Genomic DNA, 27,676 nt, shown 5'->3' with positions numbered 1-27,676 from the left:
CCCAAATCAGGTTGGAATCATTCTGGGAATACCCTTTCAGCAGTTTTGAAAAATCAAGCCCTGGACTCTGTGTGAAGACCTGTGAGCTTGTGTTGGAACAGCTATGCCAGTCACTTTTCTGTAGCCCCAGCCAATTTCTTAACTCTGAGTGTTTGTCAGAGGAAAGGAAAAAGAAAGACTTATGGGGAAACTTTGATATTTATGTTAAATTTCATGTTTGAAAGAATCTCCTGTTATTCCTGGTTATATGAAGCCACTGGAAAAGAAGTACATGAAAAAGTTCTAGGAAACATACGCGTATAAATGTATTGTTTGGAAGGCAGAACCTCTATTGGAGTGGAGGAAAAAAAATTATTCTTAATAGATACTAGAGTACCTTCCACTTGTTGGGTGGAGGGAAGATAAATATATTTTTATGATTTTGGATAGTCTACCTTTTACCTTTCTTCCTCCAACTTTACACATTAGACTGAGTAAGCATAACATTGTGTGTAATTGGGTATGCTGGTGGGGCATGGTCAAAGTTAGGACTGAGAATAGAGTGTTCAGATGAAAGATTATATGGGGATTATAAATCTCAATCCCTCAATCCCTCAAATTTTTAATTTGAGTTAGGACTGTGACCGAAACTGAGAGGAAAAGGAAGGGCTGTGCCAGAGATGTAAAGAGGTGCTCTTACCTAATATGGAGATGAGAAAAATAGTGAGCTTTTCTGAGAACCAGCCTCAACCACAGTATAAACTATCGGAAGCTTTGGTTTGTGTCCTCTGCAAACCCGCTCTATGGTATAGAGTATGAAGTCCTTCCTCACCTTATTATTGACAACTAACAAAACATGTTTTACCATTCATCTGTTTGTTTTTCAAAGAAATAAATTCCTTTCTGAATTAGTAGCTTATTTTAGGACTAGATTTTTGTGCTGTTAGCTGGCCAGACTCTTAACTGGAATGCTATATACCTTCATTTGGAATCAGATGAGGCTTATTCTTACTCTAAACCATATTTCAAACTATTGCTCACTGGTGACTGGATAAGAGGAATTTGTAACCTGCTTCCTTCTACAGTCCTGCAACTACACAGTATTTTCTCTCATTCACTCTTTTGCATGATTCAAAAGGCTGTCTTACTTTCCTGACCTGAGTTCTGTACGTTGGAACATGCTGTTACCAGATACTAGCTTAGGCTAATGTGAGGAGGGTGGGTGGAAAATAGTGCCTGTTGAGATCCAGTTCTACACTGGGCACCTCTCCATGTTTTGTCTCATTCACAGCAATCCTCTTTGATAGCTGAGTTTTATCCTCCCTATTTAACAGATGAGAAAGAGGAAGTTCAGGTTACTTTCCTGAGTAGATAGATACCGCTCATGTGGTTGCTGCTGATTCTAAGACTTGGGTTCTTCTGTGTTACTCTCCCTTTCAGGAAATGAGCACAATTTGGGGGCACATTTGTATTTAGCAGCAAGTCAACAGTGTTACTGGTATGTGTCCATGCTCATGGCTTAGTGACTTCTGAGTCTGGCCAGGCGTAGGCTCAGAAAGCTCAGATCAGTTAAAGAATGACCACATGGCTGTCTCTTCCCTTGCCTTGGTACACAGAAGGAGGGCTCCTGAGACTAGTGTGCATATGTGCGTATCAGCCACCCTTTATTTCTGAGTGTTGTCATCTTGCTCACTTTTGCTTGTGCTGTTCCCATCAGGTTTCCTCTTTTTTGCCTCAAATGCCTATTGATCCTTCAGCTTTCAACTCCAGTGTTACCTGCCCATTTCCTGACCTTCCATGTTGTCCATCAGAGTTAGTCGTTCCCTTCTCAGTACTCCTGAAAGCTGTTTAATGCCCCATCAAAGATTTGCCTGCCACGTTACAGTTTACAAAAGGTTTTCACAGCAGTGATTTCATCTGGTTCTTAAAAGAACACTGTACATGAATAATAACTCACGTTTATTGAACATCAGGCGTTTTATTATTTTTTTTTAGTCCTCCCAACAGTTTCATTATAGATGAGGAGGCTGAGGCACACAGTGAGTAACTGGCAGAGAGCTGGGCCTATTCAACCACTGCCAGGGTTTCCTTATTTCTGTTGTACAGAGGAAGAAACAGGGCAGTTGGCGGTCGTTCTTACAACCTCCTGTCATCTCTGGTGAGCACCTAATAACTGAGATGCAGAGGTCAGGCTTGCGTGCCAGCAATATAAAGGCCCAGAGGGGTCTGTTTTGTCCTTAGTTGATCGTTCTATTAGGGAGAGACAGGTATTCTCCAAAGCCAACCTGACGCCAGTGATTGTCTAGCCTGGGTGAGGAATGACGAAGGTAGCAGTAGGTGGCATAGTCAGCACCTTAGTGCCAGGCACCGTGCCAGTCATTCTATATCGATCATCGTCCTTGTGAGGAAACTGAAGCCTAGAGAGGTGAAATGATGAGGGCAGGCACACTGCACATTTTCCTTCTGGATCCTTCCCTTTAAGGTGTGCATCTTCCATGCTTAAGGTTCAAAGGAAGTCACTCGCCAACAAATCTAGGGGGCCGCTTCTCCCTGAAGGCAGCCATGCCTTCCAGCCGATCCCGGGTCGGGATGTTCTGAAACAACATACAGAGTATTAGTCTGTGGGAGCAGGACCAGAGGTCAGTACTCGCTCAAGCTTGTTCAATGCATGACAAGGACAGAATCCAAGTCTTTCACTGCCTCTGGACTCCGGTGTTGGGCCATGCAACAGTATGGGCCTCGATGGCTCCTTGGTCTCCTGGGGAAGGCAGGCTGCCTCTTCAGCACCCAAGGCCTGTCACAGTAGCCTCTCTTTGCACACAGCTTGCATGCCTCTAGAGAGCTCACAGTCTCGTGCAGCAGTCTGAAATGAGGCTACTCAGTGGAGAAGATAGATTAGGCTTTGCGGTAAGAACTCTGGCTTTGAATCCTGGTGTGTAGTTGGTTCACACTACGTCCTACAAGTCCCAGGACCCCCTGTTTAGGAGTATTTTCGTTATTTGTTAACCTGGAGATTAATATTTTTGACTCACCCAGGAGTGAGGGGCTAAATAGGTCAGCCCCAGGTTTATTGCCCCACCATCGAAAACACACATCCTACAGGTGAAAACCAAGGCTTTGATGTCCCACTCCAGCCTGGCCTCTACAGTAGCCACTGGTACAGAGATTGCATAAGGTGCTATTCTTCTCTCTCAAGTTCCTCTGTGATTCTCTGGGCACCCAAGTAGAGCAGGATATACCACCATTAGATGGCTGAGGAAACAGTCCCAGAGAGGAGCAGTGTGGCTCCCCTGGGATCACCCCAGGCTAACTGAGGAAGGAATGGCACAAAGACTGACTCTCTGGGTTGGGAGGAACCTACTGAATTGGTCAAATAGTACTTAAGGCCCCCCACTCTGGCCCGGCCTCTGCTACAAGCATGCAGGACTGGTGGCAGACACATACCTGGGCATAGCATATCCCTTCAATGGCCATCCCTGATGCAATGTCCACCTGCAAGAAAGAAGTTGTGCCTGGATAGGCCTGACCTTGCCCATCTCCATCAGCACTGGGCGCCAGCTTGCCCTACTTCCTACACCACTTCTTACTGATTATGGATTCTTCCAGCAAAGAATTATTGAGGCTTACTGTATGCCAGCCCATATGAAGAGAGATGAGATGATAAGGAATCCCCGACCTGGAGAGGGAGTACCATTCTTAACAGTGGTGAAACAGTGCTGGGACGAGTGCGGGCTGTGAGGACAGTGGGGAGGATTACACATAGCCTGTAGAGCTGAGGAGGGTGTGCCTGAGCCGTGCTTGCACAGCCAGTGTTCCCTCCTTGCCAGCTGGCTGCCTCCCCACGCCTCCTGTCACCCCTATTAGTGAACTTTGCTGGCTCCCCATTGCCCTGAGGACTAAGGCCTTTATGACTTGGCCCCTGGCAACTTCCCAGCCTATACTGCCCAGTACTTCTATTACTACCACTTACAAGCACTATTCTGAGAGAAGTACGTTTCACAACGGGGGTTATTTTCCCTACTATACAGCTGAAAAATCTGAGGCATAGAAAGGTGTTATAATTTGTCTAAGGGCACAACAGTATGTGGAAAAGCAGGTCTTTGAACCCAGATGGTCCAGCACCAGAGCCTCTGCCCTTAACCTCCGTGCTGTGTTGTCTCACTCATCCCTTCGTCCTGTTCTGTCAAGTTGCTTATTTATACACCTCTGTGTTTTTCCTCACACTTTTCCCTGTTTTTTGGAATTCTCATCCACCCTAAGCCCCAGTTCTAGAAAACATTCTCCAACTCAGCACTGTCCAATACCATAGCCAGTAGCCACATGGACAGTGCGGCTCTAACCTCTCCAGGGTGTCTGCTTGGTACCCTTGACCTTTTATTAGTGATTTGTGTCTGTCCCCCTCCCCACCTTGGGGGCAGTGACCATATTTGACTCATTTCTGTGTCCCAGTTCAGGTCTAGGTTCAGTGTGTGATGAATAAATGAATAAGCTGATATCTAGGATGGGTTAGCTGCAGCCAAGGCACCACACCTGAGCCTGGTCCACAGGGCCACATTACTGAACACCAACACAAACCGGAGAACATGGACTGGGAGCCACACAGACCTGGGTTCTTGTTACTCCCTTGTTCTGTGACCCTGGATAAGTCTTACCCTTTCTGAACCTCAATTTCCTTCTCTCTCCAAGGGAGAGAGATGAGGATAAAATGTCGTTTGGAATATCACCTGGTCAAACTTCGTTTTAGAGGTAGGTAAAAGCAAGGCACAAAGAGAGAGGTCAGACTCAGAGTCTGTTAGAAGAGTCCAGTTCCCGAGCTCTTTCCAGCTGTGCTGTCCATCTGTTTGCCATGAAACCACCACCTCCCAGCCACCCCACTGACTTTAGTGGGGCCCAGGTTCCAACCCAAAACCCTCTCACCTCTGTTCCTCGGTCAATGGCTACTTTGCCCAGCCGCACAGCAGTGGGGGCCTAGGGAAAAGAAGAAGCTTGGTTGAGGAGGGCATCAGTGCTCATAGTTGGGCACACAGCTCCATGGTGGGGGAAGAGGTCTGCAAAGAGATCCAGCTGTTCTACTGACAGTGTTAAGTTTCGTTAGTTTTAGTACCTGCTACTTCTCAGCTGATGTTCCTTTTCTATAATGGAGGAAGCCTAACTGATCCCTGACCCTCCCAATCCTGACCCTCCGGGGTTCTTGTCATTTAATCCATCCCTCCAACATGTACAACATTTTCCAAATACTTTCCCACCCACAGACTTCTCTAATGGTCAAATGGTGCTACCCATCCTTCCAGGATGGTGCCATGTTTAATTGAGGCTCAGGGTGGTGAAGCACTTGGCCACATTTGTCCAGTGAGTCAGTGGTGAAGCTTAGATCGGATTCCCAGTCACCTTTCCCACTGCTGCTCCCTTCCTCTACCCCTCTCATCTCAAGCCTCCACTGCAAGCAAGTTTTCCCCCAGTAGGGTGAAAAAAGGTCAAGAGAATGGAGAACTTCACTTTTTTGTTTTATACTTTTCCATACTGTTTGAACCCTTTTCGATGCATATTTTAATTTCATGTTTTTAAAATGTCTGTTAGAATTGGATTAGCCTCGAAAGGTGTGTTCCTTGTCCCCTAAACCATCCTAAAAAGAATTGAGTCATTTAGATATGTGAGTATATGTGCATAATTTATATTGTACATACAATGAATATTTCTGGAAGAGTGTGCAAACTGTTAGCAGTGGTCATCTCTGGGGAGGGATTGGGGAATTGAGTGATGTTTTGGTGACCAGCTCTCCTGGTTTGCCAGTGACTGAAGGGTTATTAGGACATGGGACTTTCACGTTGAACCTGGACAGCCCCAGGTAAACAGGGTCACCCTACTTTTGATTTTTACTTTATGTCCTTCTTATTCTATTTCATTTGCTTGTCATGACTATGTTATTTAACTACTGATTTCTCATCACATAACATTAAAAACTATATAGCTTTGTTGTACTGTGTTGAAAACACATTTATGTTTCTGAGTGTGTGTGTATGTATGTGTGTGTGTATGTGTATATACATATACATATATATATGTAGTTGACCCTTGAACAGCCCAGGGGTTACGGGTACTGACCATCCATGCAGTGGAAAATATGCGTATAACTTTACAGCCAGCCCTCCCTATAAAGAGTTCTGCATACGTGAACTCAATCAACCTTGGATCGTGTAGTGCTATAGTATGTATTTAGCTGAAAAAAATCCATGTATAAGTGAACCTGCACAGTTCAAACCTGTGTTGTTCAAGGGTGCACTGGGTGTGTGTGTATGAATTATTAGAAATATGATCGATCATTTCGTGTTATTTGGAAATGGAACAGTGAGTCACACTGGCCACAGTATGTTCCATCCCTTTGTTGTTCAAGTGGAAAACGTAGCCAAATCCATATTCAAAGAATAAGGTATGTATATTATTTAAAGGGAAGATCTGAGTTTTAAGTTGTGGACCTTGTGTTTATTGACAGTTTTTTCTGGGCTCTTATCTCTGCAGCCACTTGACTCCCTAGTCTTAGTAGTTTGTCCGCTAGAGGGCAGCCATCTACCACACCACCCCTTGTGCTCACCCCATCCAAGAACCCTTTCATCCTTGGCACCCAGTTACTCAGCTGGAAGTTAAAGATTCGTTTTTCAGGTTGCATCAAAATGTCCTAGCATTTGCATTAGTGATTTTAGTACTAATTTTTGGTATGCTTGTGTTTTGGTATACAAAGCTGCTTTTAAATACTGAAATACTAGTAATTATATTAGTAGAATACCGTTATTTCAATATACTGAAAAATCTGAAGCCTGAATCATCTTGAGATCAAGCTCAAAGACCCAGTTATTTAGTTTATGCAAAAAGATAAGCCCTGTAGTCTACAAGTCTTGCTGGATAGGCCCCCTCTGTGGAAGTGTAATTAGCTACTATCCTGAGTCAGAGTTTTGTATTAGTTCAGAGACTTTCTGACCAACTATAACAGAAACATGACAGCATTAAAATTAACAGCATCAGACTCTCCATTTATATGTGATGAAACTATCAATAAAAAGAATAGGCTATTTGAGGATTTTTTTTAAAATTAATGGATCTTAACACATCCTACATCATGTATTTCAAGCACTTTTCCGCAATGTAGTATGGTCAGAAAGTTGAGCTGGTAGTTCTTTATCTGCTTTAGAATCTTGCTTTTTCACTTTGGGACGTTTTAATGCAGTACTGTCCAATATAGTAGCCAATAGCCACATGTGGCTATTGGCATTTGAAATGTGCCAAGTGTAATTGAGAAACTAAAATTTTAATTTTAATTTAAATATGGCTAGTGGCTGCCTTAGTGGACAGCACAGGTAGAGGATGTTTACATCATCTCAGGAAGTTCTGTTTTACAGTGCTGTTCTGAGGATTTTCAAGCCTATTTGATTCCTGTCCCTCAGAACTTAATTTTCATTTTAACTTAAAATCTGATTTCATTTACTGGATGGCTGAATGGATGCTAAAACTCCAAAGAGGGTTAATTTTATAAATCTGGGTAAATGGATCTTATGTGGCTGCATGAGACACCGTTGCCCCCTGGCCTCTCCACACATGCATCCCCTATGGCACAGGCCCTCCTGTGCTGGGCGATCACCAAACCTGGGGCAGGATCTCCTGGGCCAGTGCTCGTGCCCGGTGGTAGGCGGCGTTGCCCTCCTCATTCTGGGCCACAGCATGGTTCACCAGCCCCAGAGCCTGGGCCTGTGCCCCGCTCAATCGTCGGCCTGTGAAGATGAGCTCCTTCGCCAGGGCCACCCCTAGGCATCGAGGCAGCCTCTGAGTCCCTCCTGCCAGGATGGAGTAGGGGTGGTGAATCTGCATGGGAAGTGGAAGGCCAGAGAAGGCCCAGGCTGGGAGTCAGCCAAGACCTCTCAGAAGAACAAACTGAGTTAGGTTGGCAGGGCAGAGCCCAGAACATAGGGCAAAAGAGAAAAATTGGGAAGTATGCTGGATAGACTGGAGTTGAACAGGTAAAGAAGGATGGATGCTGTGGGTTGAGGTTACCTGCTCCTGGGAGGAGTCCTCGGGTGGTCTCAATCAGCCCCATGACAGCTGAGGAAGCTGCTTAAACAAAACAGAATGAAGCCCCAACCCTACCTTCCAGCGCCAATCCCCAAGGAGAAGAGATACCGCCTGTGGGCTCTGCTCACTCCTCCAGCCAGCCACTTCCCTCGTGGTGTGGCCACAGCCAGACTCCTCCAGATGCTGCCTTTGGAAGAGCCCTAGCCTGGAAGTCAGCAGGCCCAGGCACTCATCCTACCTCCCCTACACTCGCCAGGCAAGTCTGTTACCCTTTCTGAGCCTCATGGCTGGGAAAAAGATGACTACCCCTCTTCTGCCTACTCCAGAGAGCTGCTAAGGATCAAGTGAGGTAATGGTGCTTGGAACAAGGAAGGGGTTCCTAGAAGGTGCCCAATACCTATCTGTAAGTTAATGGATTCTCTGTCTCACGCATCCTTAGCTCAGGTTTGGGCTAGAGTGTCACTGACTCCTGCTCCCACCAGTTATTTTTCCCAGCTTTTTGTCAGCCTGAAATTTTCCTGTATTCCGGTCCACATCCTCTTTCCCCAGTTCTGCTTCCTCTGACAAGCCCTCCTTGAGGTGTCCCACCACACAGGCTTCTCCTGAATTCCCTCAGCACAGGCCATCTGAACCATGCAGTATGGGAGGGAGGGGTGTACGTTCACCCTCCAATCCATCAAACCCTGCAAGTTAGTTGCCCTAAACATAGGCAGGTGAGAAGCAGATTCAGGGCTGTGACCTGACCTGGTATTTTGATGCCTTCTCTTTGATGCGCATCTTGTAGATATAAGCTCCCTCTATGCCTGGGGTTACACATTTTTACAAAATGTTCTTCCTGGGTGGCGGGAGAAAGCAATGAGGGGAAGAAAGTAGCACCGTGATGGCGCTCAAACTTTCTCTGATTGCCTACAAGAAGGGTACACCTAACCACCAAGACAGGAAGGTTAAAAAATGATCTATTACCTTCATCCTCCCCTCCCTCCACTGTTCAAAGCTCAATTTCTCTGAACTAGTAATGCAAACCTGTTTGGGTGCCAATGAACCAGAGGACAGTGTTCTTGCCCAGGCATGTTTATGATTAGCTGGGCAGGTGACAGACTGCCCCCATGGCTCACCTTTGCTCAAAACGTGATTGAAAAAGCTGGCGTGGACAGAACTGGAAGGTTGAACAGTTAGTCTTTGTCCTCAGCCTTCCCTCTCTATGTTCTTTTTGCTGTCATGTTAGCAGTTGCTCTGGGGTTGGTAGGAGCAGTCCTGAGCTGAGGGCAGCTGACTCTGAGAAGGATGGGTACTGCCGCAGTCGGGCTAGGCCAGGAGGGGAACCAGCTGCTGCCTGAACTCCCTGTCCCCCACCTTGCCTTTAGTTCTGTGGCTGCTTGGAAAGCCAAGAGCAGTGGCTGACTGCAGAATCCCCAGAATTAGCCTGTTTCACTCTTCCTTCCCCACCCTACCCCACCTCTCCCCGTGCCCAGTACCTGCCACTCGGAGGTCACAGGCCAGGGCCAGTTCCAGGCCTCCACCTAAGGCAAACCCATCCATAGCTGCAATGGTGGGTGCAGGGAAGGCTGCTGTGGAGATGAAGAAAGGCTCAGCCTGCGAGGTCCTGGCAGGACCAGGACAGTGTCTCAGGGAGGGGAGGAGCTAACTGGTTGGGACGGAGGGCTTCATTGGTCCCAGGTTTGGGGACCTTACCTGGTACCTCAGCCAGGTTACCTTAGAAGTTGGTTTTCCCACTGGGGAGAGTTGTGCGATCAGCTGGGGATTGGGAGTGGGGAGATGGGCAGGGTGATCTCCTGCTGGCCTCCCTGGGACCAGCCTTTTTGCACTCCCTTCTCATTCTGTGTGCCAAGCCCCATACTGAGTGCTGGGAACACAACTGAATCAGACGTGGGGAAGGCAGACCTGTAAACAGGCAATTATGACCCAGGTAATCAGTGCTCTGATAAAGGAAGCTTGAAGGATGGATCAGGGACAGCTTCCTGGAGGAGGAGGCACTGGTGGTCTTAAAGAACGAGTAGAAAGTTCAGATGGCCAAGGAGGGATATTCCAGGCAAAAGAACAGCCATTGTCAAAGCCTGAAAGCATGCTTGGTGAAACCTGACTCTGAAAAGGCCAGGCTTGCACCCTGAGGGCACAGGGGTTGGGGGTCATAACCAGCAGGGCACAAAGGCTGAGAAGCCAGGGCTCCCTCTGGGAGAAATGCCCTCTGAACCCTTGTCACACCCTCCCCCTTGCAGAATCCCTTGTTCCCTGCATCCGCCGCCACCCCCCCTCCCCAATCATCTGTCTCTCCACAGAGCTCACAACAGAAACTGTTCTGTCTTCAGAGTAGAGTGGTGGGTGGGGTGAGGCAGGGATCAGCAGGGCCCCAGAATGCCCTCCTCCTCCGCACTCCAGGACCCTCACCAATCTCATTCATCAGGCCTCGCAGCCGCTGGACACAGACCCCCACCTCCGCCTCACTCATCTGCTCCCGCTCCTTCAGGTCTGCACCTGCAGATGCAAGGGTGACAGCCCTTGGAAAATGACCAGTTACTGCATCCCAGGCTGTCAAAGGATCCAGCAAAAGGAATCTGAAGAGAAGCAGCCAGAGAGGAAAGACAAACACTGGGAAAACATGGTTAGGGAAGCCAGGGGTGGGGGGCGGTGGTGGTCAAAAAAAGGAGAGATGCAACAACAACAAAAAGATAGACTGGATTTCATCAAAATTAAAAACTTTCGTGCATCAAAGGACACTATCAAGAGAGCAAAGACAACCCACGAATGGAAGAAAATATTGGCAAATCATATAACTGGTGAGGAATTGATATCTAGGATATATAAAGACTTACTACAACTAAAAACAAAACCCACAAAAGACAAAGGACTTGAATAGATATTTCTCCAAAGATGATAAGTCAGTAAGCACAGGAAAAGATGCTCCACATCATTAGTCATTAGGGAAATGCAAATAAAAACCACAATGAGATACCCCTTTACACCCATTAGGATGGCGATTATAGACAACAACAACAAAAACAAAAAAGTGTTGGCATGGATGTGGGGAACCCTGATGCATTGCTAGTGGGAATGTAAAATGATGCAGCTGTTGTGAAAAATATTTTGGTGGCTCCTCAAAAAGTTAAACATAGGATTACTGTATGGTCCAGCAATTCTCTTCCTAAGTGTATACCCCAAAGAACCGAAGGCAAGGACTCACACAGATACTTGCACACCAGTTTTCATAGCAGTATTAATCACAATAGCCTAAAGGTATAAACAACCCAGGTCTATCAACAGATCGATAAACAAATGTGGAAAATAAATAAATATATATATAAAATGAATATTCATTTTTAAAAAGGATAGAAATTCTTCAATATGCTACAACATGGATGAACATGAAGGACATTATGCTAAATGAAATAAGCCAGACATGAAAGGACAAATATATGATTCCACTTGTATGAGGTACCTAGAATAGGCAAATTCGTAAAGATAGAAAATAGAACAGAGGTTACCGGGGGTTGGGCGAATGGGGAGGAATTGCTTAATGGGTATAGAGTTTATTTGGGATGATGAAAATTTTCTGGAAATGGACAGTGGTAATTGTTGAATAACCTTGTGAATGTACTTAATGCCACTGAATTTTACACTTAAAAATGATTAAAATGTAAATTTTTGTGTAATATATATATATATTTATGACAATTCAAGAACTATGTTAAATAGTGATAAAATAAAAATTTGTTATTTTTTTCCAGTTTTATTGAGAAATAATTGACATACATCACTGTATAATTATTTTTTTTTAACAGAAGGGGTTGGTGGGGTCCAAGGAGGCTGAGAGGTCAAGTAAGATGAGAACTGAGAAGTGAGTGCAGGGCCCAGTGGCATGGAGGTGGGCAGGGACCTTGGTGAGAGTAGTGACAATGGAGGCATCATCAAAGGCCAGATGGCAGGTCCTGAGGCCGGAGTAAGGGGTGAATATAGTCTTCGCAAGTCTTAGATTATCCGAAAGTCAGTTGGGAGAGCCCTTGGAAGTCTTTGATTAGTTCCAGCCCCTCAGTGAGAGATGGGGAAACTGAGGCCCAGAGAGGGACAGGGACTAGCCCAGGATTCCAGAGCAAGTCAGGGGCAGATTCAGACCTCCTGCAGCCCCCCTACTTCCCTGGCCTTAGCTGGGATAGTGAGGAGTGGGGCTAACAGGGGCATGAAGTGACCATGATAGAAGAGGTCAGACAGAGGTGAAGCCAGAGGAAGAGGCCAGGGGAGGAGGAGGGCCTCAGCCAGGGCAGTGGGGTCAGGCAGACTGGTCTACATACTTATCCTGCCATGGCAGACCCCGAGCTGGTCACCGTGATCTGGATAGCTGAGACCTAGGGACTGAGCCATATCTCCTTGAAAACTCCTAAGCATCAAGCTCCTCCCACCCTAGCCTTCCACAGCCTCTTCCAGCCTCCCCAGTGCCAGTTCTTAGCTCAGCTCTCATTCATTTGCTTGTTGTGGGCCTGGGACGCGGCATTTCTCATCTTTGAAATGAAGTGCGTGGCGAGGACCAAATGGTGCAGAGACATTGAAGAGTTTTGTTGATGGACTGAGATCTTGTGGGCAAAGGGGCACAGAGTCCCATCTTGGCCACAGACCTTGTGAATGTCTTTGCACTCAGCTTCCTCATTTCTTCAGTGAAGGGTCAGAACGGTGCGTGGTGCAGCAGGAAGAACAAGGATTTGGGGGTCAGAGAGGCCAAGTTCAAACTGAATTCTTACTATGTGTGTAACCCTAGGCCAGGAATTTTACTGCTGAGTTCACATCTCTAAAATGGGAATAATGAGTCCTGTGCTGGAGCTGACCTAAGGACCCCACCCCCCCACAAATGCCCTGCAGGCCAGGGGGAGCCCTGCTCAGCCGAGGCATAGGGGCTGGAAAGGAAACCCACCTGCACAGAATACACCCTTCACTCCACTTCTGAAGATCAGGACACGCACTTGCCGGTCCTCCCGCAACTGGGCCAGAGCTTCCAGCAGCTGCAGAGGAGACTCCATCAGATACCTCCCAACCCAGCCCCAGCCCACTCTCGCGCCCACCCTTTCTCACCTCACTAACGAAGACGTTCCCCAGGGCGTTGCGGGCGCTTGGTCTGTTCATCAAAATCTCAGTGATTCCTGCAGGGGACAGGGCAGCCTTGGGTGAGCCAGCTGCCCTGCTCACTCCTGGGCTGGGGCCCGGGATCTGGGCAGCCTCTACCCTCGATGAGCACTGTAACTTGGGGCAAGTCTCACACACCCAGGCCTCAGTTTTCCCAACCATAAAATGGGGAGAATAACTCTTGTCCTAACTGCCTCACAGAAGTAGTAGAAGGGCTTGTGAACCTTGGAGCAACATGGGGAGAGGGACAAGAATGACTGCTAACAGTGGTTCCTACACACCACACACCCCTTCTTCAATTTCACGTTATCTCTCCATTATTCTTTTCTCCATAGCCGGGCTTCTTCCTCTTGAGCTGAATGAGTTATAATAATATCACCACCCAGAAACCTCCTCGTGTGCTCTGACTCGTTCATTGTTCCCTCCTCCCCCCAAAAGTAACAACTTTCTTGACTTTTATGGTGATCACTTCCATGCATTTCTTTAGTTTTATCACATAAATGTGCATCTCTAGACTTCAGAGTTTAGACTTGCTTATTTTCAAAAATATTGATGTGTCTTTTAAAAGCTTGTTAAAATCCTCAGGTTCTGGGCTTCCCTGGTGGCGCAGTGGTTGAGAGTCCGCCTGCCGATGCAGGGGACACGAGTTCGTGCCCCGGTCCGGGAAGATCCCACATGCCGCGGAGCGGCTGGGCCCGTGAGCCATGGCCGCTGGGCCTGCGCGTCCGGAGCCTGTGCTCGGCAACGGGAGAGGCCACAACAGTGAGAGGCCCGCGTGCCACAAAAAAAAAAAAAAAAAAAATCCTCAGGTTCTGCCTCTAGTCCTGTCTTTCCCTCAAAAGTTGTTTGTTGGGACTTCCCTGGTGGTCCAGTGGTAAAGAATCTGCCTTCCAATTCAGGTGATACGGGTTCGATCCCTGGTCGGGGAACTAAGATCCCACATGCCACAGGGCAACTAAGCCAGCACACCATAACTACTGAGCTTGCGAGCCTCAACCAGAGAGCCTGCGTGCCCCAAACTACAGAGCCCACACGTCCTGGAGCCCTCGCGCCACAACTAGAGAGAAGTCCGTGCACCACAACGAAGAGCCCACACTGCAACGAAGATCCCGGGTGCCACAGCGAAGACCCGATGCAGCCAAATAATAATAATAATAACAATAAGGAAAAAACAAGAAGTTATTTATTAAAGAACCTGGGGCATTTGACCTGTAAGGTGTCCTGCAGCATGGATTCACTGATTGGACACTCATGGGGCAAGTGACCAGGTTCCTCTGTCACAGGAATTTAGCAACTAATCCAGAGGCTTGAGCACACTCACATTCCGTCCTCTTTGGCAAAAGAATAACCTTTGCCCTACCCGTGTGATAGTCTTTCACCCGCAACAGTAAAGCTTCTTGAAAGGGTTTTCTGTACTCAATCACTTAATTGCCTTCCATTCACTTAAGCCTTCTCCAATCTAGCTCCCACCCTGTCACTCAGCAGAAACCATTCTCACCAAAGTGACCAGTGTAACCACGTCACTGACCAAGGGACGTTTCCATCCTGGTCCCAGGCTCCGCAACGGTTATCTCTACTGACAATACACATGCTCTTCCTTGAACATTTTCTGCCTTGGCTTTTTTTTTTTTTTTTTAAATAGATTTAGTTTTTTCAGAGCAGTTTAGGTTCACAGGAAAATGGAGTGGAAAATGCGGAGATTTCCCGTAAATCCCCTGCCCACTGCACATGCATGGTCTCCCCAACTATTAACATCCCCACCAGAGTGGGATATTTGTTACAAAAGATTAACCTACATGGATACATCATTATCACCCAACATCCATAGTTTACATTAGGGTTCACTCTTAGTGTTGTACATCCAGTGGGTTTTTGTTTTGTTTTTTTGTGGTACGCGGGCCTCTCACTGCCGTGGCCTCTCCCGTTGTGGAGCGCAGGCTCCGGACGCGCAGGCTCAGCGGCCATGGCTCACGGGCCCAGCTGCTCCGTGGCATGTGGGGTCCTCCTGGACCGGGGCACGAACCCACGTTCCCTGCATCGGCAGGCGGACTCAACCACTGCGCCACCAGGGAAGCCCATCCAGTGGGTTTTGACAGATGTGTAGTAACATATATCTGCCTTGTGACCCCATGTTCTCCTGGTCTTCCTCCTACCTCTCAGATGATGCCTCTGCACTTTTCTAGGTTTTCTTCTACTCAATTTTTAAATTCTTAATTCATTTATTCAACATATATCTATAATAAGTAAGTCCTGGGAATGTAATGTACAGCATGGTTACTTTAGTTAACAATATTGTATATTTGAAAGTTGCTACGAGAGTACATCTTAAAAGTTCCCATCACAGGACTTCCCTAGTGGCGCAGTGGTTAAGAATCCGCCTGCCAATGCAGGGGACACAGGTTCGAGCCCTGGTCTGGGAAGATCCCACATGCCGCGGAGCAACTAAGCCCGTGCGCCACAACTACCGAGCCTGTGCTCTAGAGACCGTGAGCTACAACTACTGAGCCCATGTGCCACAACTACTGAAGCCCGCGTGCCTAGAGCCGGTGCTCCACAACAAGAGAAGCCACTGCAATGAGAAGCCCATGCACCGCAACGAAGAGTAGCCCCTGCTCTCCGCAACTAGAGAGAAAGCCTGTGCACAGCAACGAAGACCCAATGCAGCCAAAAATTAAATAAATAAATAAAGTAAAATTACTTAAAAAACAACAGTTCCCATCACATACAAAAAAAATGTAACTATGTGTGGTGATGGATCTTAACTAGACTTACTGTGGTGATTATTTCACAATGTATACAAGTATTGAATTTTGTTGTACATCTGAAACTAATATGTTATATGTCAATTATATTGCAATTAAAAAGCCCCAACTCTTACAAAAAGGTAACTCCACGAAAGAAGACATACAAATGGCCAATAAGCACATGAAAAGATGTGTAATTTATTAGTAGCAAATAAATAATAGTTTAAGAAAAGCATAGCACCCAGTACAACGACTAAAACTAAAAAGACTGAAAATAAAAACCAAGTATTGGCTATGAAAAAAAACCCTTACATATCTATTGAACAACTATGATATATAATAAATTGTGGGAGTTATAAGTTATGTAACAGCCCCTGTCTTCAAGGTGCTTACAGCCTAATACAAGTTAAATGATAACATGAGGTCATAATTAAAGTAAGCACATGAAGTACTATAGGATTACAGATGGCAGCTCATAGATGGAAGCATCTGAGCAAGGTGAGAATAGGTAAAAATTTTCATTTGAAGAGTGAGGTATGATGGGAAAAATACTACAGGTAAGAGACTACTCAATTTTTAAAAATTATTGAAGTATAGTTGATTTACAATGTGTTAATTTCTACTGTACAGCAAAGTGATTCATATATATATGTGTGTGTGTGTGTGTGTATATATATATTCTTTTTCCTATTCTTTTCCATTATGTTTTATCACAGGATATTGAATATATTTCCCTGTGCTATACAGTAGGGCCTTGTTTATCCATTCTATATATAATAGTTTGCATCTGCTAACCCCAAACTCCCAATCTATCCCTCCCCCTCGCCCCCCTTGGCAACCACAAGTCTGTTCTCTATGAGAGTACTCACTTTTTTAATGTTGAAGTTCCTGAAAAGTCAATCCAAGATCTCTTTATTCAGTCATTTGTACAATTACTAATTTAACACATGCTGGCCTCTGTACCAGACACTGATGTCAGAGGCCAGAGCAGACCCAGTCCCTCTCCTCTTAGATCTTACAGTCTACAGAGGAGACAGACATTCAACCAGTAACAAATAGCTACAGATATTCAACAAATAGTAATTACTATTTGTGATGAGAACATGGGCGGGAAAAGGACAAGGAGGTGAGCGTTATAGAGTGGGCAGAGGGGGCCCCTAGTGTAGAAGGTGAGCAGTGATTTCCCAGAGGAAGAAGTGACCTTTCAGCTGAGAGCTGAGGAATGAATAGGAGTCAAAAGTGTGTGTGTGTGTGTGTGTGTGTGTGTGTGTGTGTGTTGGTGGGGAAAAGCCCATTTCAGACAGAGGGAGTGGTACAGATGAGGGCCCTGAGTATAGTAGAGCAGGGTACTATAGCGTTTGTAGAGCTGGGCCTCTTAATGTTTTTTGGCTGGGCCTGAGAATTAAACCAACATAAAACAGATTAAGAGGAGAAAAACACACAAATTTGTATAAGTTTTACAATAACATGAGAGCCCTCAAAAGGAAATGAAAACCCCCAGAAATGGTAGAACCTACATGCTTTTATAGTAGGCTGAAGAAAGAATGTCAGTTGTGGAAGAGTTAACTATGTGCGAGGCTAAAGGAAGATAAGGCCTGTTTGTACATAGTTGTCTATTTGTACAGAATTCTCTTGGCTTCAACTCCCTGTTGAAGAATGTTTCTTTTCCCCAGGTTCAGGGAGGGCATCTTTCACATGGAGTTTTTATCTCCTGTTCTCAGTAAGCAAAGGGGAGATTAGAATGCCCTTCTTGCATCTGCAGTTTTTTTCAAGTGCCTTTAGCTAAAAAAAAAAAAAAAATCCCTATACCAATGTGGCATATTTTTTTGGGCGGGGGGGGGGACACATTGTGCCACATTTTAGTGTCTTCCAGAACTGGAGGAGTTCAGAGCAAAGGGAGAGCAGCGTGAGGCAAGACAGAAGAGTCAGGAGGGCTGCACTTGCTCATCTGCCCCTCTCCTTCACTCCTCCCGTGTGCCTATCTCCTGTACACCCAGGACTGCCCTGCACGCCCGGCCAGCTCTCCTCTGAGCTCCGAGCCTGAATATCCAGCTGCCCACTTGACATCTAGACCAAGATGTCAAGATCCAGCTCCTTTGGTGAGCGAATGACATATCAACTCATAGCTCTGTCATGTTGCCTCCGTCTTCCTCACCCTTGAAGTTTACTCAGTCTCCCAAGCGGCCAATTCAACCTCTTAGGTCTCATACCTATCAGCTCACAACCCTGCCTGCAGCCACTAACCTGGTGGGCTCTTTCTTCTATTACGTGGATCCCCCAACTGGCCCTCTGCCCTCAGTCTTGCCTCCCCTTCCCCCTCCACTTTCGTTCCCTCATCTGGGTCACAGTCATCTTTCTTACCCAAATCTGACCATATTCTTCCCTTCCCTTTTCATCAAAATTAAGTCTAAATCCTTAATACCACCCCAAAGACCCCCTACAATCTGGCCCTTGCACCTCACTCTGGCCTCAACTCACCTGCCAAATCTGGGTCAGGTGTGGGGAAGAGAGAACAGCTCTGGGCAGGGGCTCAAATACTCTTATGCCTTCTTGGCTGTTTCCCCTCCTGTAAAATGTCAGGATGGACTAGAGGAGTGTTTACTGATCCTTTGGGCTTCAAAGCCCCCTTATTATTTTCTCTCAGGGTGTTTACCTTTGAAGAACAAACAGGATTTATTAAGATGGCATTCTCAGGGTGAGTTGATCTAAGACACAGAGAAGAGCCAATGAAAGTTTCAGGGCTCTCAAGGGACAGGGTTTCCAGCCACAGTCGGAGAACTGTGGTCCAGGACAGAGAACTGTAACATGTAGTCTAGGTGGGCTTCTTTAGCCTCCCCAGAAACCTTCATAGAGTTCTTTGAGCCCAGCAGGCCTGGAGGTCCCACTGAGGAACTCAGATGTCCCAAAGATCCTCTCCAGATGAGAAAATGCTGCAACTTTGGGGAAGGGAAACTGTGGTGGATACAGAGAAACCACATCAGAAGGGTTGAGGAGAACAGTCTAGGTCCAAGGTCATTGTGGCAGACAGACCTTAGAGTGGCCCCCATGTTCATTCATATCCTGCATAATCCCCTTCCCTTGAATGTGGACAGGACCTGTGAATTGCTTCTAACCAAGAAAATACAGGTAAGGTCATAAAATATCACTTGTAAGATTAGGTCTAATTATATGGCAAAGGTAATGAGATGTTACTTCTGTGATTAGGTTATGATATATATAAGACTCTATTACTAGCATACACTAGGGAAACTAGTGGACCTATGGAGAGTGTTGTGTGGCAAGGTACAGTGGTCAGCCTCTAGGAGCTGAGAGTGGCCCCCTGGCCAACAGCGAGAAAACAGGACTTCAGTACTACAACCACAGGAGATGAATTCTTCCAACACCGTGAGGAACTTGGAAGCAGACCTCTCCCCAGTTGAGCCTGTGATGAGACCACAGCTCCCACCAGCTCCTGGATTGCAGCCTGCTAAAACCCTGAAGCAGAGAACCCAGCTAAATTGTGCCTGGACTTCTGACCTACGGAAACTATGAGAAAACAAATGTGTGTTACTTTAAGCACAGAGTTTGTGGTAATTTGTTACATGGCAATAGAAAACTAATACAGTCATGACATCTTGGGATTGACAGAAACTTTCCTCTCTTCTCTTTGCTTCCCTGTTCTGTCTTTCATTTTTCTCTGGCTGACTCTCTCCCATATTTCATCTCTATTTCCCTCTTTCAGAATGTAAATGTGGTGCTTGGCTCAAGTCACAGCTCAGTCACATACCAGCTTCATGGCCTTGGGCAAATTACTTAACCCTTCTGACCTTCACTTTCCCGATCTGTAAATAGAAATACTAAAAAGGTTGTAATGAAGATTAAAAGAGATAATGCCCACAGGTGCTTAAACATAGTTTGTGGGTTCTGTGAGTGGGGAAAATGCACAGAAGCTGGGGAAAGTCTAGGGCCCCATATGAGGTGAGAAATCTAAGCTGGGAGCCCTGAGGAGGCAGACAGGGTGTCTTTGGCTTTAATTCATTCACCTGACAATGTGCAAGTTGTACTACCACATGCCAGGCCCCAGAGAAATAGAGAGGACTCAGTCATGGTCCCTGACTTCTTAGTTGAGCCCCTATTCTGGGAACCTTGCCCTTCCTGGGCCCCAGTAGTGCACTGTACCCTCTCTACTCTTACCAGAGCCCCCCATACCACTGGCTGATGATTTGATTTCCTTAGCAGATGACCTAGAGTCATATCTGACTCGATGGTCTGAATCACAAGGTGATGTGGGTGGAAGTCAATAGAAACTACTGGAAGGTAGTATAGAGACCAATTGGTTTAACAATCCCTTACTATATAGAAGAGGAAACTGAGGCCCAGAAAAGAAGAGAATTTGCCAAAGTTAATAGCTGGACCCAGCTAGCAATCCTCACTCTCAAAGAGCTAACAACTGATGAGGGAGACAAGTCCAGACACAAGGGATGTAAAAGGACAGTGCGGGGTGGGGTGTAATTCCAGAAGGATTTACAAAGGTAGAGAGGAAAGAAGAGGACCCAAGTCAGGGGCATAGTTAGAAGAAAACACTGAGGTGGGACAGCTTGAAATGAATAAACACATGGGTAGAAGAGATAAGGTGACAATGTCAGGTTGTGGTGGAGAAACTTGAACATCCAGCTAAGGAGCTGGAGTAGAGCCATAAGGAAGAGTGAAGAGTGGTTAACAAAAGTTAACCAAGGGCTTCCCTGGTGGCGCAGTGGTTGAGAGTCCGCCTGCCGATGCAGGGGACACGGGTTCGTGCCCTGGTCCGGGAAGACCCACATGCCGTGGAGCGGCTGGGCCCGTGAGCCATGGCTGCTGAGCCTGCGCGTCCGGAGCCTGCGTACAGCAAAAAAACCCCAAAACTGTCCCTTCTCATATCTGGTCCCTCTATCTATGCATGCGATGCCATTCCTTCTCACCCACTCTAGGACTTTCCTCCCATACTCTTCCCCTTTAAAAAAAAAAAAAAAAGAAAGAAAACAAAAAAAAGTTAACCAAGAGTGGGTTAACAATCCCATTTTCAAGGACAACAGGCACAATGTGACTATGCTCTGGTGACATCATGCCAAGTGGAAGGCAGAACAGGTGGCTTCTAACGGGGTGGTGGGGTGGTTCTCCTGTGTGTGGGTCCCCTCCTCATGCCTCCTCCACTGCTTCTCCTCCATTTCCTTATCTCATTCCTTCCATATGCCCTCTGGCAGGGGCAGAGGCTTAATCTCCTGATGCTTGTTATTTCTGGATTAAAAATTCCCCTTTTTTACAAGTGAGCCTTAAGGTCTATGACCCGTGGTAATTTTTAAACTAATGTACAAGTCTGTGTTTTGAGTCACTGAATTACCAGAAGAGGTAGTGATGACCTAATGATCGAGAACATAGGTTTTGAAATCAGAGCTGGTTCAAATTGCTTAACTCTCTGTTCCTCAGGTTCTTAATCTGTAAAGTTGGGAGAATAACTATAATTATTTCAAGGAAAGCGCCATTGCCAGTTTGGCAGTGAACTAAGCATGAGAGTAAGGGGTATTCTCTAACACCAGCAATCCCACATGGCCAGAGAATTCTCACCAAGTGAGGTAATCGGACACTGGAAGCCCCTACATGTCCATCAAAAGTGGGGGATGCACACTAGGGAGTAGTATACAACAGCAGGGAGCAAGGAACAGATTTATATGGCAAAGCAGCTCTTCAAAACTTAGTATCAAGTGGGAAAAAGGAAGAAACATGAGATGTCTAGAATACTGCTTTCTGTGTAAATTAAAACTCGGACACAAACAATGCTACATAAAATGCAGGGAAGGTTAGAGGGGTTGGACTGGGGAGAAAGTAAAGACAAGAGAAGGACCTTGCCCTGATGGTAAATGGGCAGCAGACTGCAGAGTGTGAGTAACACCACTGAATGCAAAGTTCAACCACCGCCCCACAGCACCACCCCTGCAAATAAAACTACCCACAGACAGAAACAAAACAAACTAAAACCAACCAACCGAACAAACAAAACCCAACAACGCTCAATCAATATGCTCTTAAGTTTGCTAGTCAGAGAATGTCAATATGACAAGCAGTTCACAATTGCTTTCTTCTTGGTTTTCACTAGAAGTTAAGATTTTTTTTTAAGGGTTAAAAATTATAATATGTAATCAAAGCTACTAAAGTGACAAGGAAAGCATTTCAGTGTGTAAAGCAAATAGGATATTTGTTGTCAGCAAGAAAATATATAAAGACTGGAGATATATTTTGTTAAAAAAAAAGAGGAAAATAATTTTGTCCTACAGCTGATTGTTTATGGATGGGAAAAAATGGGACAAGTTAATATGGATCCAAAAGGTGATAAGAGGTTTGCGAAAAAGGAACTTTGAGAATAGAATTTTGTACGTTGTTAAGATTGATTAAGACTAGATTAAATTTAATTAGGTAAATAAATTTTGTGATTAACAGTAAGCTGGTACCAGACTGAAATTTAGTTCTCTCTCTCTGTTAAACAAAATTTGGGGCTTCCCTGGTGGCTCAGTGGTTAAGAATCTGCCTGCCAATGCAGGGGACATGAGTTCAAGCCCTGGTCCAGGAAGATCCTACATGCTGCAGAGCAACTAAGCCTGTGTGCCACAACTACCGAGCCTGCACTCTAGACCTGGTGAGCCACAACTACTGAGCCCGCCTGCTGCAACTACTGAAGCCCGTGCACCTAGAGCCCGTGCTCTGTAACAAGAGAAGCCACCACAATGAGGCCCATGCACTGCAATGAAGAGTAGCCCCTGCTCGCAGCAATGAAGACCCAACACAGCCAAAAATAAATAAATTAATAAATTAATTTAAAAAAAAAAAGAGAACAAAGTTTTCTTGGAATGCTGCTTTTGATAATAGACTGTGTGAATTTCTTTGCAGTTAAGTGATTTATATTTGTTTTTAAAATCTTTTGCTACTTTGTTAAAGTAAATAAATATTATTTCACAATGATCTGTGAAGGTTATGGCACATGTAGATAAAGTTCATTCTGCTTCTACAAAGATTAACCCCTCATTGTCAGACTTTTGCCATCCTGATGTCCTTGTAGTATGGCAGTGGTCTACTCCTAAGTCAGAGAATTTTAAATGGATAAACAGGGACTTCCTTGGTGGCGCAGTGGTTAAGAATCCGCCTGCCAATGCGGGGGACACTGGTTTGAGCCCTGGTCTGGGAAGATCCCGCATGCCGCAGAGCAACTAAGCCTGTGCACCACAACTACTGAGCCTGTGCTCTAGAGCCTGAGAGCCACAGCTACTGAGCCCGCATGCCGCAACTACTGAAGCCCGTGTGCCTAGAGCCCCTGCTCCACAACAAAGAGAAGCCACCGCATTGAGAAGCCCGCACTCAGCAACAAAGAGTTGCTGCAACTAGAGATAGCCTGCACCCAGCAACGAAGACCCAACGCAGCCAAAAATAAAATAAATTTATTAAAAAAATAAATAAATAAAATGGATAAACAATGACTGTAAATTAAACAGGGCTATGGGAAATCCAAGACGGCCACTTGGCTTTTCCTGGCTCCCTGAGAAACCTCATTTTTTAATTTGATGGGTTAAAGCCTTCCCTGGCTGGAGGGTTAATGCCCTCACAATGAAAAAACTAAAAGATTAAAAATGTGTTTTCTGGGACTTCCCTGGTGGCACAGTGGTTAAGAATCTGCCTGCTGGGCTTCCCTGGTGGTGCAGTGGTTGAGAATCCGCCTGCCGATGCAGGGGACACGGGTTCGTGCCCCGGTCTGGGAAGATCCCACATGCCGCGGAGCGGCTGGGACCGTGAGCCATGACCTCTGAGCCTGCACGTCCGGAGCCTGTGCTCCGCAATGGGAGAGGCCACAGCGGTGAGAGGACCGCATACCACAAAAAAAAAAGAATCTGCCTGCCAATGCAGGGGACACAGGTTTTATCCCTGGTCTGGGAAGATCCCACATGCCGTGGATCAACTAAGCCTGTGCGCCACAACTACTGAAGCCCACACGCCCTAGAGCCCGCATGCCACAACTACTGAGTTTGCGTGCTGCAACTGCTGAAGCCTGCACGCCTAGACCCTGTGCTCCCCAACAAGAGAAGCCACTGCAATGATAAGCCTACGCACTGCAATGAAGAGTAGCCTCCGCTCACCACAACTAGAGAAAGCCCATGTGCAGCAACAAAGACCCAATGCAGCCAAAACAAACAAAAAAAAAGTGTTTTCCATTTGTGGTATACTTTCTACAATCTCCAGTGATCAAGACACCCACTTCACTGGATAAATCATACAAGCCTTAACAAAAACTTCACAAACTTCTTAAAACTATCACTGTCACTATCATCCTCAATCATCAGGCAAGGTTAACAAAACTAATAGAAAAACTGGACTCAGAACAAAAATTAATTACATGGGATTAAATGAACTGCTAAAGATGATTATAATTCTTTTATTACTTTTTGACATATTGCTAGCTTTTAATCTTTGTTTTTCAGATATAAAGAATCTCTGCTTCTCGAGCTACTTATGGTTTACAACAATTTGGTAATTTACACCCGTGGGTAAAATTAAAACATTTTTCTTTTCTTTCTTCCTGGTCCCTCCAGAAATTGGAGACCATTGGGTTCTGAGCAGCCTTATCAAAATTGTTATTTCTTACATTACCAAACATGTGACTGAGCCTCTGATAAAATGATAGTCCCATATAAGATCAATGATTGTAATGGTGTAACTCTAGGTATGGGAAAAAGCAACAAGAGGGAATATTTTCCTGGACCATAAGAGACTAGACTAGTCTCAGGTGGTCCAGAGACTTTTGGCTACTACTAACGAGGCCTAGTCCAGTAACAACGCATTGTTTGGCCTATCAGTGGAGGAAATAAACGTTCCTAGCACTGTGGGACAAAATGGACATGAAATGCCCCCCAAACCATGGTCAAATTTATGGCCACGAAGGAGCCCTGCCGACTGGAAACTGGCACTTGCCATCTGCCTCTACAAAGATTAAATCAGGAGCTGCTGCAGCTGTTGACCTTCAACACCCCCTGAAAGGGGTTCAGGGTGGAGATCAGGAATCAGGCATTCTGTGCTCCGGGAAAAACTGGCAGAACAGGCCTTCAGATAGTTAGATATTTTCAGGTAAGGATTTTTATAAGCCCAAATTCTTGCATCTTCTCATACCTAGAGAAACACTATAATTATTAATGGTGACAACTGCTTTGGTTTATATGTTAATACCACATCAAAAGTTAAAACCTACTGGCTGCAAGTCTCCTCAAAGTGCCAGGTCTAGACTGGGATTCAGGCTTATCCTCCGGAAAAAAAAAAAAAGAGATCTATTTTGTCTATTAACGTTCAGGTTGTCACTCTTCCAACTACTTCTGAGTCTGTTACACCTGCATCAATCACACTGGGCTAATAAAAGAGAACATCGAAAGATATATGACCATGCTAAGTGGCTTCATTCCTTTGGACAGGGTAACCTAAGTGCTGACTATATCTGGGCCACAGTTAAAGGAATGCTACCAAATGTATCCTGGTTCTTACTCCTGCTTGGGCCTCTGGTTACAATAATTCTTTTACTGTGGCTCCTGCCTTTTTAATCTACTTGTTAAGTTTGTCTCTTCCAGATTACAATAGTTTCACATCAAGATTACGGTGACGCAGAGATTCCAGCCACTCCTCAGAACAGATCCTGCCAGAATAACAACAGAAGTTGCCCTGGGACCCCTTAGTGAGATAGGGCGAGAGCTCCGTGACCCCAACTAGGTAGGGTCTACAAGCCCCTTTCCAGCCTGCAGAAGCTACAGAAGACAGACCATTGCCCTTCATCCTCCCAATAAAGATTTCTTCGGGGTTCACGTCTCTCAGGGGGGATTTGAGGTAGGATATAGATGGGCCCTTGGGCCAGACATCTGGTGTTTGTCAAGTGGAGTAAAACTGAAGCTTTGTTCTCACCCAGACAATCCAAGGACAAAGCTAGTGGCAGAAGCTGAGCTCTGCTGGAATAAAGAGATAAGATGACCACTCCTGAGGTCAAGGAAAACTTCCCTGTCTACACATGGGCAGGAAGCCTCCGTGGGGGTCAGAAAGGGAGGAGGTGCCACCCCATAAGAAGTGTGGACATGCACCCACAGGCCTCTGGTGGGATCCATCTCAGCAAAAAGTTGCGCACGCATGTTGGGGAGGGCCCTAGGGCAGGGCAGGTGTGGAAAAGAAACAAGATAATTGGCCAAATGTAAAAGACCTGGAAGGACTGTCCTATATAAGTAATTTAAATCACCTCTTTACTGAGCTTCTCATTAGAGAGGAAGCCCATACTTTTTCTCTCTCTGTATTTCTGCCTAGCTTCTGACTTAAATAAACTGCTTCTCTGTGTGCGCTCCAATGTTGTGCTGTGTCTCTAATAATAAACTTTGTACATGTTTTTACAGTTTTTGCCTCCTTGAAACATTCTTGCTTTCAAATGGGGGAAAGAGCCAGGGCCACTTTGCTTCTAGCCTCTAACCGCTCGCTGGGGGTCTACTGGCTAGGATTCCTGGTTGTCATCCAGGTACCCAGGTCCAGTTCCTGGGCAGGGAAATAAGATCTCTCTTCAGGACCGCTCCCTGCTGCCTCCGAGATCAGTTTCAGTCCGCTCTGGGGCAGTGGGCGCGTTGGTCGTGGGTCCCGCCCCGGCAGTAGTGCCAGGCGCCGGGCCGGCCTCGGACAGCCCGCCAGGGCTCGCCCCAGCCGCCTCCCGGGCCCCCCAGGACAGAGTACTTACCTTGGTCTGGACCTGGCAGAGCGCACACTTGGATCTCGCGGTTTGCGGCCGCGGCATTGGCGGCGCAGCCACGGGCCTGAAGGGGCCTCCGGGGGCTCGGAAGGCGCAGGGCGCTGGTCAGGGCGCGCAGCATCCGGACCAGTCTGGGAAGGTGCCTCTCGGCCCCTCCACCACCCACTCCTCTCCGGCTGAAAGCTTGCCGCTCAGCCCCAGGCCTTCGTAAACCGCACCGCCTATGGGCCGAGAGCCCGGCGCGGCTCTCTGAGGCTCTTGGAGACCGGAAGACCTGGGTAGGAGAAAGCCGAGCTCTGCAGTGTGATTTTGGACAAGGCTGCCAACCTCTCTAAGCGTCGATCTGTAAAGCGTGGATATGAAAGTGACTAGTGTTAGAAAGATAAAGAAAGCCGGACACTAAGGTAGTGAGAACAGATTTTAATCATTAATATACTATTATATACTATGGCAAAAGGGAAGTGTCCAGTGTGACACTGAACTCAACTTGTATTTGTACAGAGGTGACTGGGAGTTTTACGGGGAGAATGAAGGAATAGGAAGGTGGGTGAGCGGGGATTATGTACAGTCGGGGAAGTAAAACTTACAAAATGTGCGGAAGGGGTTAGTCCACACGAAACCGTTCTAGGTTTGCTAACTGGTGCTTATGCAAGCTTAGGTTCCCACAGAGACTGGGAGACAGGAGCCCTACCTTCAGGTGTTGGCTGGAACAAACAGTAAATTCTTTCAGCAGCCTTGAGTTTTCTCAGGGAGGCGCTTTAAGTGGGGCTAGAGTCATCCTAGGGATGTGGCCTTGAGCTGTTAGAAACTATGTTAGTGTTCCTTTAAGTCTTTATAGGGGAGGCTGAAGCCTAGTAGAGAAGAGGGCTCAGAGGACACTGGCTAGAGTTTGGTGATGGAAAGAATCTTTGTCACTACCTTGTGGTCGTGTTATAATGATTGGATGGGATGTGTGAATCTTGCTTACACATATGCTCAATAAATGTTATCTCATTTAAAAAAATTATTT

The 27,676-nt window shown here is 46.2% G+C and overlaps 1 protein-coding gene across 3 annotated transcripts; it reads right to left on the bottom strand.

Moving 5' to 3' along the window:
* Positions 1 to 1,937: 1,937 nt before the first annotated feature.
* ECHDC2 (enoyl-CoA hydratase domain containing 2) lies at positions 1,938 to 26,952 on the bottom strand. 3 transcript variants are annotated; one of them, XM_059038137.2, is made up of 10 exons: positions 26,656 to 26,952; positions 13,114 to 13,181; positions 12,956 to 13,043; positions 10,444 to 10,530; positions 9,513 to 9,605; positions 8,020 to 8,076; positions 7,615 to 7,802; positions 4,897 to 4,947; positions 3,424 to 3,471; positions 1,938 to 2,573 (listed from the first exon to the last, which is right to left on the bottom strand). In XM_059038137.2, exons 1-10 carry the CDS (start codon positions 26,786 to 26,788, stop codon positions 2,496 to 2,498), a joined length of 891 nt encoding a protein of 296 aa, XP_058894120.1. In that variant the 5' UTR covers positions 26,789 to 26,952; the 3' UTR covers positions 1,938 to 2,495. The 3 variants fall into 3 exon arrangements, with proteins under 3 accessions (XP_058894120.1, XP_066863649.1, XP_066863652.1); XM_067007548.1 differs by having other exon boundaries at positions 9,513 to 9,602; XM_067007551.1 differs by lacking the exon at positions 8,020 to 8,076.
* Positions 26,953 to 27,676: the final 724 nt, after the last annotated feature.

Source organism: Kogia breviceps, chromosome 1 (genome assembly GCF_026419965.1).
Source record: "Kogia breviceps isolate mKogBre1 chromosome 1, mKogBre1 haplotype 1, whole genome shotgun sequence".
Classification (NCBI taxonomy): Eukaryota; Metazoa; Chordata; class Mammalia; order Artiodactyla; family Physeteridae; genus Kogia; species Kogia breviceps.
This window is presented reverse-complemented; position numbering and strand designations above follow the sequence as displayed.

Bases quoted from the DNA above. Each gene is read 5' to 3' on its own strand.
- ECHDC2 (XM_059038137.2), bottom strand. From the start codon at position 26,788: ATGCTGCGCGCCCTGACCAGCGCCCTGCGCCTTCCGAGCCCCCGGAGG. The intron at 13,044-13,113 runs GTGAGAAAGGGT...TCTCCTCTGCAG, and splicing joins GGAACGTCTTCGTTAGTGAG to CTGCTGGAAGCTCTGGCCCA. The intron at 2,574-3,423 runs GTATGTGTCTGC...ATGTTGTTTCAG, and splicing joins AAGGGATATGCTATGCCCAG to AACATCCCGACCCGGGATCG.